The following is a 12,053-nucleotide window of genomic DNA, read 5'->3' on the forward strand; positions in this document are numbered from 1 at the left end:
CCTATCTCCGCAATGTTATTTTCTTAACGTGGAACGCTGTATAGTTATATCTATTCCCAGATATCTAAACCTTGCTTCCTGCTTTATTATCTTCCCATTAATTTCGATTTTACATCGTAGTGAGTATTTAGATGTCATACATTTGTTTTTTTCTGCTTATACATATTATCATATTGTACTTCTTGGCTGTTGTATTGAAGATGTGTGTTAATCTTTGGAGTTAGTCTTCTGCCTCAACGATTAATGCGGCGGCGTCTGCATAACATAATAATTGGATTTCTTTGTTCCCCATTCTGTAGCCATGACCTTTACGTACTGCTTGTATTATTTCGTCCATTATTATATTAAAGAGAAGTGGGCTTAACGAGTCACCCTGCCTGACTTAGTTTTGTACTGGTATACACTGCGTTAGTTTTCCATTTACCTTTGCCTGTATTCGATTATGGAAATATATGTTTTCGATGGTTTGTATAATATTGATTGGTATGTTTCTTTTATACAGTAAGTGTAAGACGTCTTCGACTTGGATGCGATCGAAAGCCTTTGACAGGTCTATAAAACATAGATATGCTAGTTTATTGTACTCGGTGGCCTTTTCTGTGATTTGTCTTAGTACAAATACGGCATCTACGCAGGATCTTCCGGATCTGAATCCTTGTTGTTCATCTGATAAAGTTGTTAGTTTATTGATTATGTTGGTTAGGACTTTTGTGGTAATCTTAAGTGCGGTGTTCAGTAGATTTATACCTCTATAATTGTTGGGGTCTTCTTTATCCCCTTTCTTGAACATTGGAATCATTATGCTGTTTCTCCATGCGTCTGGTATCTTGCAGTGCAATATTAGTTTTTGTATTAGTTTTGTCATCTCTAGGGTTATACTTTTTCCTCCGTGTTTTAGAAGCTCGTTGGTTATTCCGTCTGGTCCTGGCGACTTTCTATTTTTGAGGGAATTTATGGCTATTTCTACTTCCGGAAAACTGATTTCTATTACGTGTCTTAATTCAGGTACGTTATTGTGTTGATTATTATTTTCCTTTGCTTTAAACAGTTCCATCAGGTATCTTTCACATTCGTTTACTGGTAGGTTATTGTATTCTGCCAAATTTTCCATTTCGTCGAAACTTTCATTTCATCCATAATCTTATAGTCTATGTGAAAGTTTTTACGCTGTATGGGTACTATTTAATCTTGTTTTAAAATAACAACTACTAGTAAAACATAATTTTCACAATGAATAAATATTGGTGAAATTATTACAATATAGTCTTAAATTGATTTATGCTTAATTGAAAATAAACTGATGACATTTACTAAAATATAAACTTCATAACTGATTTTTTTATTCACATATGAATGCATGAATAAATTATTGGTTTCAAAAATGAAGCCAAGTGTTTAATTACTACATAGTATATTCAACTAAATAATATTCTTTAATTATATTATTTGTGGGTTTGTACATATTGAATTTAAAATTTGTACCATATTTTTTCTAAAAAGATTTCTATCTATCTAGTTAAAATAATACTTTATTTTCTTCAAAAAATTTTATAAAACGCAAAAATTTAATGCTATTCTACGACCACGCGGCATCTACATATAAAAATATCTAAAGTTGCATTTGTTGCCCCACTCTTTCTTATTTTAGAAGCAGTAATAGCGCTGATATGACCGTTCCCTAGTGGTACAAATAAGGAACTAAAATCATGATCAACTTTTGATCGTTTTGTGTATAACCTTTGCAGACGCTAAAAAATAACAGTGAAAGATTCTTCTATATGCGTCTATATTCTTTGTATATACTTTTCAACATGTAATTGATAGATCAACATGTAATTAATTTGGTTTTGTAAAATATTGAACTGCCTATATAAAAAATATACACATTTCAATCTTTATAAACAAAAGAACTCGTACCAATACCACATTAGAGAAACAATATTTTAATTATATTTCTGTATTAAAAATACCAATGGTGACATGATACTTTGATACTGATTCATAATTTTACGGAGATGAGTTCATGAATATATTTTTATTTACCTGCTGTCCTTGGGAATTAATTAGGTAGGAAATTAGCCAAATTGGTAATTTTAATCACGGGGGCGAGTTAATACACGCCCTCTTCCTTAAATATTGTCTTACTACAACGTACAATTTTCATTTTCTAGGTGAAAAACCATGAGCTTAATATATAGCAATTCCCAAGATGTGTCATAAGATTTTTGGAAGTGATATGCAATGTAGGACGAATAATTGCATAATTAGAAGAAAACAGAATAATCTACTTTCTCATAATACAAGGGGAGGCAGGAAGGGGAATAATTATTAATCCATAAAATATGCATAAATCCTTCGATGCATTTTATTACAATAATCAGTTTCTAAAGATAACTCTTGTAAAGCAAACAGAAGATGTTATCTAAAAACATCAAAATATAAATAACTTACGAAGTGGAAATTGGTCACTTATAAGTTCAAAAAATTAGAAATCTACATAATCTATTATCTAAACAAAAATATATCCTTAAATTAGTTATATTCGCCTTCTTCATACTCTTCTTCGTATCTTCTAGCACCATTGGTGTCAAGAGGTTCATACTTGTGCTCATCTTCTTCCTCATATTTAACTTTTGCCGAATCATATGCAGGTGGTTGGTAATTTGCGTAGTCATAATCTGTAAAAACAAAAACGTAATTTGAGTACAGGTATCATTACTATAGTGCTTCCCACTTTAGACGGTTGACTTTCGTCGAAAATTGTCGTTTCAGCTTGTGAGTATAAAATCGACCTTTTTCGACAAAAGCCACCCGCTTACTTAGGAAGAACCAGCCCAGATTTCCATTTTGAACCAGTTAAACTCGAACGGTGTGAAATCAGTCAAAAATATTACAGATGACAAGGTCACGAACGATCCGTTCACAAAGATCGAATCCTTTCGAAGACAGGTGATTGATACAATCACATTATGTGACCCGTGGTTCGAATGACCCACGATGTGCCCACATTTCTTTAAAGTACTTTTTGTATTTTGTTATTTTTTGTTTATAATTTGTAGGAAATAAAATCCATTTTAATTGTTGCATTCATTAATAAACATAACAATATCGAATTTGTAATTTTACTTAACAGTTTCAATTATTTTTTATGTTTTAATGATTTCTGAAGATGATTTGAGAAATACAAATCTAAATGTCAACATTATACTATATTTCATTTTTAAATTTATAGTTTTAACAATATCGAATTCTACACATAAACAACAATATAATTAAAGTCGTTCTGATGAACGAGTCTTTATGAAAGGGTCCTGCATTATCATTCATTCATATACTCCCAGAAATATTCATAAACATAACAATATTAAACTCTATACACTTGGCCTTTACACAACAAATTTAATCAGTCGTTCATATGAACGGATCATTTTAATGATTGGCCTGGAAGACCCGGGTCACCGAAACGAATTAGGTCTTCCCATCACTAAAAGATATACATGGTTGGTACACCATTATATAATTAGACTACTTAACTAGCTAATTTAGAGGCCACAACATTAGAACCCATTTGATTTTGTTAGATTATTGATATTAAACCCATACGAAACACGCAATATTCTAAACACTATTGTTCTCATTCTAAAACTATTTCCTTATTGTTTTTACGACAATTACAACTAATAAATTATATTTCTTGCATTTTGATGATTCAGAATGCTTCATTGGAAATCGAAATGTCAAAAATACAATATTTTAAATTATAATTATGGTTTATTGCCAAGAAATATAGTTTGTTAAAGTTATAATACCATATCAGTCAAATCGCTAATTAGAAGGTAAAACTCAACAAAATTTTAGTAACGCGTAATACTGGTATGTGTAATCAGTACTACAAAAGATTAATAATGTGTGAAACATATACTACCTGTGAGGCAATACTCAAAGACACCAGGCCCTTGTGTTTCATTTTTTTATATAGCAGTGTAGATCCACTCAAACTACAAACAAGTTTGAATACAATTCACTACAATGCATTAAAGATAATACCGTCCATTAGCAAAATAGTTTGTGACCCAAGTATATAATATAGATGAGCTTTTAAATACTTTTAAAAAAATATTTTAAAGTAACGACTTATTTACCATAAAAATTAAATGAATAGTTTGGATGATTTTACCAGTACTGATATGGTCTTTATTTGTAAGAATTTGAAGATTCAACATTTTTTGTAAATTTGTTAGTAATAACAGTAGAAGTTGTTGATATAGTTGGTCTCCTCTTTGTTCGAAGTACAAACTTTGATCATTTGCCAATTAAGTTAGATTTTTACTTGACACAACTGTATAGACACAAATGTGTAGTATAAGATATGAAAACGTCAAACTCATTACCTTGCTCACAACTTAAAAACTTTTAGTCTATTAGAGATTGACGTCAACAGACAACTTTTTCAGAAAAAAAGATGCACAAAATGTGATATGGTAAATTAAAATCGGATGATAAACAAAAAATTTATTGCAAAAGGACAACAAAATCGCTGTTTTTAAATATTGTTAATAACTTTTTTATTAGGTAAAAAGAAATAAAATAACACTTACAATCAATTTAATTTTACTACCAAAACGACCGGTTTCGCTTTCTAGTATGAGTAAGTCTTATTTTATTTCTTTTTACCTATTTGAAATGGACTCACACAGGCAACACATTCATAACTTTTTTATTATTTATTAAAAGTTGTTTAAATGTACCTGAACTTAAGAGTCTTACCATGTTTGAATTGTTTGCAAAAGATGGGCCAGATAGGTTGAATAGTTTTTGCGAAATTTAATTTGTTTATAAGATTTTTATGAAAAATGAGCTAATTTCTAAGACTGGTTCAGATAATTTGACTGAATGTATAGTCAAACCCGTCTATACAGTTATGACGAAAAAATTCTTATTTTTTACTAACTATTGATCTAATAATGTAAGTCTGAATGCATGCCACAAGAGTCTTAATACTGTTTTCAAATGGTATTAATACCAACTTGTTTGGCGCATTTTTTATTAATAAATTTTAAGACGATCCTATCTATAAATACTTTCTGGAGATGACGAATATTTCTCGAATATCTGAACATATTTAATAACACGGACCGATGGTAATCTCCAAATATTCGATCTTATTTGGAATTCCTTTATAATGTTTGCTTTTTGGCCCATGCTACAATAGTCAGCTCAACCAGTAAAGGCATATCCCAAAGCGGATGTACCCTCGTACCACAACCTTATTGCTGCAGACTAGTACTTACTACTACAGACTACAATAGCTTTAATGAGTCACACACTTAAAACATAAACTCTTGAATAAGAAATTAGTGTCACATAATTTGGCTTTAGAAATAGAATGGGCACATATGAGAGTCGCGATATGAAAATTATATCTATATTGAAATCAAACTGCCAAGTTAAGAGTTGACAACCAGAACACCCGAGACATCAAAATGCAGAGAGGAATCCGTCAGGGTTGCGTGCTGTCACCACTACTCTTCAATGTTTACAGCGAAGCGGTATTTAAAAAAGCGCTCTCAGATTCAATAGAAGGTGTATCTATCAATGGAGATGTTTTGAATAACTTGCGTTTTGCAGACGATACAGTAATAATGACGGATAAGAACAATGAGTTACAGAACGTAATAGAACGACTTAATGAATGCTGTCATGAATACAGACTAAGGATTTTTTCAAATAGAATTTGAAAAAATCTAAATGCACGATCATCACTAAATCAGCAGATGCAAACATCCCATTGATTGTTGAGGATACTGTAATTGAGAGTGTGGATACCTAAAAATACTTAGGAACATGGATAACATCAAATGTAGACCAAACCAAAGAAATTAAGACCTGTATTGAAATAGCACATGCATCATTCGTTAAGCTTAAAAAGTTTCTTTGTTGTCGGGATATAAGGTTAGGACTACTAAATGCTTCAGTGTTACGTACTCACCACTCTTCTTTATGGCTTGGAAGCATGGATATTAAAACAAGTGCATCTGAATAAGTTGGCCACCTTTGAATTTTGGTGTTACAGAAGAATCCTACGAATATTATGGACTCAAAGAATTTCAAACGCAGAAGTTACTAGAAGACTAGGGAATCAAGCTGTAATAATATTGACTATCAAAAGAAGAAAACTTGAGTACGTAGGTCATTTTATGAGAGGGCAGAGATACTCATTATTGCAGCTTATTATGCAAGGCAAAATTCGAGGAAAGCGAAATTTAGGAAGACGAAGAATATCGTGGCTCAAGAACTTGAGGGAATGGTTTGAATACAGTAGTGCAGCACAATGTAGAGCGGCAGTCAACAGGGTCCGCATAGCCATGACGATTTCCAACCTTCGATAGAAGGTTGAACTTAAAGAAGAAGAACTACAGAGAAAAGAAAGAAAATGAAATTCTGGATCTACCTGAACAGAGAAATAACTGCAAAATTATGATGAAAACCGGTACAAACATAGTAAGCTCATCAAATGCAAAATTAGAATTGAAAACGAAGCATATTCAAAATGATAGGTTAAATTTTCATGTGTCCATTTTTAAAAAGTAAAAGAAATGATAGAAACGTTAAAAAAGAAGACGGAAAGTATTTTACTACACAAATATGGAAATGCCATAAAAGGAAATGAGATGTTCACATCGCGATGTCTCGATTCAAAGTGATCTTTATTAGCATTTGTAAGGATAAATATCCGCATCTAAACATTCTAAGGGGTGGCCACAGGAAGCGATACCTCATAAATCAGAGTTTTAAAACGGTCGCCCAGCCTTAATACCAAATTTCGTATACAATTCAGCAGAAATTTGATAGTCTAACCACAAGTGAATTTCTTTGAACATAAAAACAGATTACCATGTGTTAGCCAGTTTGATAATGAGAATTTACTGAATAGAAGAAAATAATATACTGTAATCTTTTAAAGTAATATGTATCATATTATAATACAGTAAAAAATATTAAATGTAAAATATGTAAATAAATACTAAATACTTTTCCAAACATTCTCCCCCTCTGTAAATAATTTGGAAAAGATAGCAAGAATATGTTGAAGAATTATTCGAGGCTTTATATATAGATAAAGCTTAGTGGTTATAAATACAACATTAATCGAGACACATGTTCAGATATATTGAAGACAGAGATCATAAGTGCAATAAAAGTATTAAAAAGTGAAAATTCCATGTGAATTACTGAAGATAATCGATGACTAGGGAGCTACTACATATATAATTAATTCTAGTGGAAATGCTAAATTTAATGTACTCAATGATATTGATGACTACCACGAGAAATGTTACCATCAAAAGTGATTTACATAATAAAAAAGCAATATAAAAAAATGCAGAGACCACTGAACAATAAGTCTCACGTCAGTCTGAAAATCCTCTTTAAAATCCAGAATTAAAGCTAGATTTTGCTACACTCAATTTGGCTTTCATAATGGTATCTGTGCAATAGAAGCTGTACTTACTACAATATGTAAAACCTTTTTTGGCTATATAGATTATAAAAGCTTTTGATAAGATTTGACACAATCAACTCATGGATATTTTCATAAATAGAAACCTTGAGCAGCGAGATCTAAGATTACTATCAACTTTATACTTACGAATCTTTGAAAGAAATATCTGGGTGTTATACTATTTATATACGGGAAACTACTTACACGATACTTATGAAACTTAGTTTATGGGGATTACAAGTTATGAAGAACTTAAAGAAAATATTTTGACAGACATGCCTCTTCCGGTCATACCGGAAGTGAACAGCAACTTTGTTATTTTAAACTCAACACCCTGTATATTATTGCATTTTTAGATTCTGTGTAAGATTTTAGATAAAATTTGTATAAGATACCATAGTCAATAATTTTAAATGAAACACTCTGTAATTTATAATTTTAGTGAAAAAAGAAATTAATTGTCTTTCAAAAAGTATTGGGTTTCATATACCTAAAGTTAATACTTTTGGAGATAATTGTGGTTTAATGTTAAAGATATTTATTGTTTTATTTTAGTATGCCGTGTATGAATATAGCATTATAATTGTCATTATGGTGACAGAAATGATAAAAATGGCTCGTTTAGAATTAAACAATGAGGATTGCGTAAAATTACTTTAAATATATGGAGATATCTTTCACATAAAAAAAGTAGTTTATTACCACCATAAAAGTGGAGAGCTACAACCTGGTTGTCTCTGATCGCAAAAGACCTCAAACTCCCATCGTTCCTGAAAACCACTGTTAAATGTTGATTTACCTCGCTCCAGTAATGAGAATTGTGCCTATTAAACATTCCGTTTTTTGAAAATTTTGATTCGTCACACATTCGAAAAAATTCATTATCTTATCAAAAATAGGCTTCGCTTTGTTAGATTGTTATTTTGTTGTTAAAAACAACCAAAATGTGTTAAATTTTTAAGTTTTCTCTTCTTAGTGTCACGGATCCCCGCACCGACAAAATTTTCAATTTCTAATTTAACTGAGCTGTCACCGCGCTTCGGAGGGCACGTAAAGCCGTCGGTCCCGGCTACGAAAGTACTCTTTAAGTCATGTTAGGGGCGCTTGCGCAACCTGAAAACCTTAACACTAGACCTTAGCCAAAAGGTTACACGAACTTTAATTTTTTTAGTGTCACGGATAGTTCGTGGTCGATCTGGATATATTTAAGCAAATAAATCATATGGTCTAGTAATCACCTTGTCACATTATCCATGTATTGAAATAAATTTACGCATTCTTCATTGTTTAATTCTAAACGAGCCATTTCTATCACTTTGCAAAAGTGCCAATAATACAAATCATGACAATTATGACAAATCAAATCTTTTCGTTCAAAGGAAGTCATAATAAAATAAATTCCTAAAGACGACATCTAAGAATAAAGCAAAAAGAAAAAGTCCGGCAAGAAACGAAAGACGTATAAGCGAATTGTAGAGGCACTATACGTGAAAACAAATCTTTACTGTCTTTTCTTTAGACTTCCAAAATATTGTGAAGCATCACTGAATGTGAATTTCCTTGGTTTATCGGTATGTGATACACATTTAAACAATAAGCTACGTACCGTCTACAGGTTCCTCTTTAACTCTGATCATTTCACCTCCATCATCCGTCTTAATAAACTCAACTCTTTCGATCTTATCCTTTTCTCTTCTTTCTCTGCGTTCTCTCTTACGAGCTTCTCTATCCTTGTCTCTGGATCTGGATCTTCTTCGTTTCCTATCCTTATCACGATCCCTAGAACATAAATACTAATGTAGAAAAAGTACAAATTGCATACAATATTGTAAAATACATGAAACATTTATAATATTTAGAAACATTGTTCATACATACCTATCTCTTTCCCTATCTCTCCTATCATAACCATCATCCTCAATAGTTATTTCGTCCCTGTTCTTCTCCTTACTTCTTCTCCTCTTTTCTCTTCTAGGCGATCTTGACCTGCTCCTTCTCCTCCTTTCTCTAGATCTAGATCGACGCCTTTCGAATTCTCTATCCCGAACTCTATCTCTATCCCTATCGCGTTCCCTAGCCAAACCTCTCTCTTCCCTTTCGCGTTCTAACCTATACCTTTCCCGTTCTCTTTCGTTGTCTTCACGACCCGAGTGTTTGATATTAACGTCCGGTCCGCCTCTTCTTGTACCACCCAGACCTCCACCTATACAAATAATATTAAGTATTAAAAAAAGTTTGAATAAGCGAATAGTAGATTTCAGATAGTAAAAAATCTCCGTATCATGATTATATTTTTTTATACGAATGTACAATACACTTTTTTATATACCAATGTTCTATACACCTAGTACATTACTTAACGGTCGGCATAAATCTTAGATTTCTTCTTTTTCTTCCCATGGAATTTATATGGAAGGTAATCATTCCATCTTTTGCGCGGTCGTGCGATACTTCTGCCGATTGATGACTTATCTCTTGTTATTTTGACGAGACGGGTCTCCCCCATTCTGCTTATGTGGTTATTCCATTCTTTTTTTCTATTTAGTGTCCATTTATTTATACACTGTACGTAACATTTTCTTCTAATGTCTTAACTTCTCGTTCGATCCCTTAGTGTATTTCCTGTAATTCTTCTCAGTACTTTCATCTCTGCTGTTTCCACTAGCCTTTGTGTTGTGACTGTGTCGGGTCTTGTTTCTGAGGCATATGTCATTATTGATCTTACACTGGCGTTATAAATTCTTGACTTCAACTCAGTGTTAATGTGTCTGTTTCACCATATAGTGTTATTAAGTAGTATAGTGTTATTATTAACATAAGGCATCCTGCCAGTCTATTTGCTTTTTGTACTTAATCTGTCACTTCTTTGTACAGCTCTCCATAGCTAAACAATGTAATTCCAAGGTATTTTACTTCCATTACTTGTTCAATACTGATGACATCAATTTCTATTGTTTTAGTTTTCATATTAAATTATTTTGCTATTATGTTAAATCTGTGGACCAGGCTTTGAAGACTATCTTCATCTTGGGCTATCAATGCTTGGGATATCAAGTATTTTTATTTTTTTTTTGTTTCCATTCTGTATCCTCGTCATTTATTAACGCTTTTGATGATTTCATCCATGATTAAATTGAAGAGAATAATGGGCTCAATGAGTTCCTTGTCTTATTCCGCTGCCTATTTCTATAGGTTCTCTAATTTGTCCAACTATTCTGACTTCCATGTTGATGTCTTGGTAGATGTTTTCTCAATGTACTTTGAGTCTACTACTACTACCATATATTTTTCTTTCCTATAGTTCTTTTTCAATTCCCTCTGTCCAGCTTCTTCTCGGCCTTCCTCTTTTTCTTCTTCCTTGTGGTGTCCACGTCAAAATCTGTTTCGAAACCTTGTCATCTGGCATTCTCTGTACATGGCCGTACCATAGTACTGTTTTGTTTTTATGTCATCAACTATTGTATGCTTGACTCATCCCGTTCATGACTCATGACCAATGCCGTTCATCATGGATATGGGTTTTCTACCCTGTATGTTTCTGTCTTTTATAGCAGCATCGAGTGTTCCATCTTGAGTTATCTTCATACCCAGGTACTTGTATTCATCACAATGTCTAATTTCTACCCCATCGTCTAATATATTGGACTATATTCTTCTATTAGCTTCCGAGTCATGTAACTCAAGTCGTCATGATCCTGAGCTTAAGACAAGCGTCAAGACTTTGAGTCTTACTCTGTCAAATGTTTACTCAGACACAGAAATGCTGGTCTGTTATACTCTAGTGACTTCTCGGTAATTTGCTTTATAACGAATATTGTATCTGTACACGATCTTCCACTACAACCCTGTTGTTCATCTGCTAAACTTATGATCTGATTCATTAGTTCTTGTAAAATTTTAGTTGTAAGTGTTAGGGCAATCTTCGATTTATAGGTGTAAACTATTTCAGTGTGCTTAAGTACGTTGCGCGTCGGTTGATTATAAAGGATTTTCATCGGAAGCGGTGAGTGTTTGATTTAAATTTCACTGCATGAATGCAGAGATCGTTAAATGATGATAATTGGTCTCACACTGATTATGTGAATTAAAGGGTTGGCTTGAATTCAGAACAGAGTGCAGTTGACAGATTTTTTCAGTGCCTAGTGTTGGTAAACTTATATATACGTGTAAAATACTGATAGTGTATATAAGAAATGGAATATTTAAAGAACTGCTATCTATTAAACATAAGTATAAATGGAGATCATAAACGATTAAAAGAAAATAAGAAAAAACATATGAGATAAAAAGAAGTAGAGAAAATTAAATCGAGCAATTTTCTAAGAATTATTTAGGAGCAATGAATGGAATAAGATAGATTATAACTACAAATAATTACTAGAGACAAATCGAAATGGAATAAGATATATCATAAACACCAACAAGTACTAGAGACAAAGCAAGGAATAAGACATGTTGGGAAATCGCCTTTAGACTTCGACTATGACATTTTAAAACTCTTTAATAGTGCTCATGTAACATTCAAGAATTCCATACAGTTCGTATTCCA

General features: G+C 32.3%; 1 protein-coding gene and 1 non-coding gene across 2 annotated transcripts in view; both read right to left on the reverse strand.

Moving 5' to 3' along the window:
- Positions 1 to 2,341: 2,341 nt before the first annotated feature.
- snRNP-U1-70K (small ribonucleoprotein particle U1 subunit 70K) overlaps positions 2,342 to 12,053 on the reverse strand; it is a 39,127-nt gene continuing 29,415 nt past the window's right edge. The window contains exons 6-8 of the mRNA XM_072526274.1: positions 9,383 to 9,707; positions 9,111 to 9,283; positions 2,342 to 2,678 (exon numbers count right to left, since the gene is read on the reverse strand). Coding sequence (XP_072382375.1) covers positions 2,533 to 2,678; positions 9,111 to 9,283; positions 9,383 to 9,707 — 644 coding nt within the window. The 3' untranslated portion in view covers positions 2,342 to 2,532. The remainder of the gene's footprint in view (positions 2,679 to 9,110; positions 9,284 to 9,382; positions 9,708 to 12,053) is intronic.
- On the reverse strand, positions 3,904 to 4,030 carry LOC140437957 (small nucleolar RNA U109). The gene has a single exon (XR_011950434.1). It is a non-coding gene; the product is annotated as a small nucleolar RNA U109 (small nucleolar RNA).

Source organism: Diabrotica undecimpunctata, chromosome 3 (assembly GCF_040954645.1).
Source record: "Diabrotica undecimpunctata isolate CICGRU chromosome 3, icDiaUnde3, whole genome shotgun sequence".
Taxonomy (NCBI): Eukaryota; Metazoa; Arthropoda; class Insecta; order Coleoptera; family Chrysomelidae; genus Diabrotica; species Diabrotica undecimpunctata.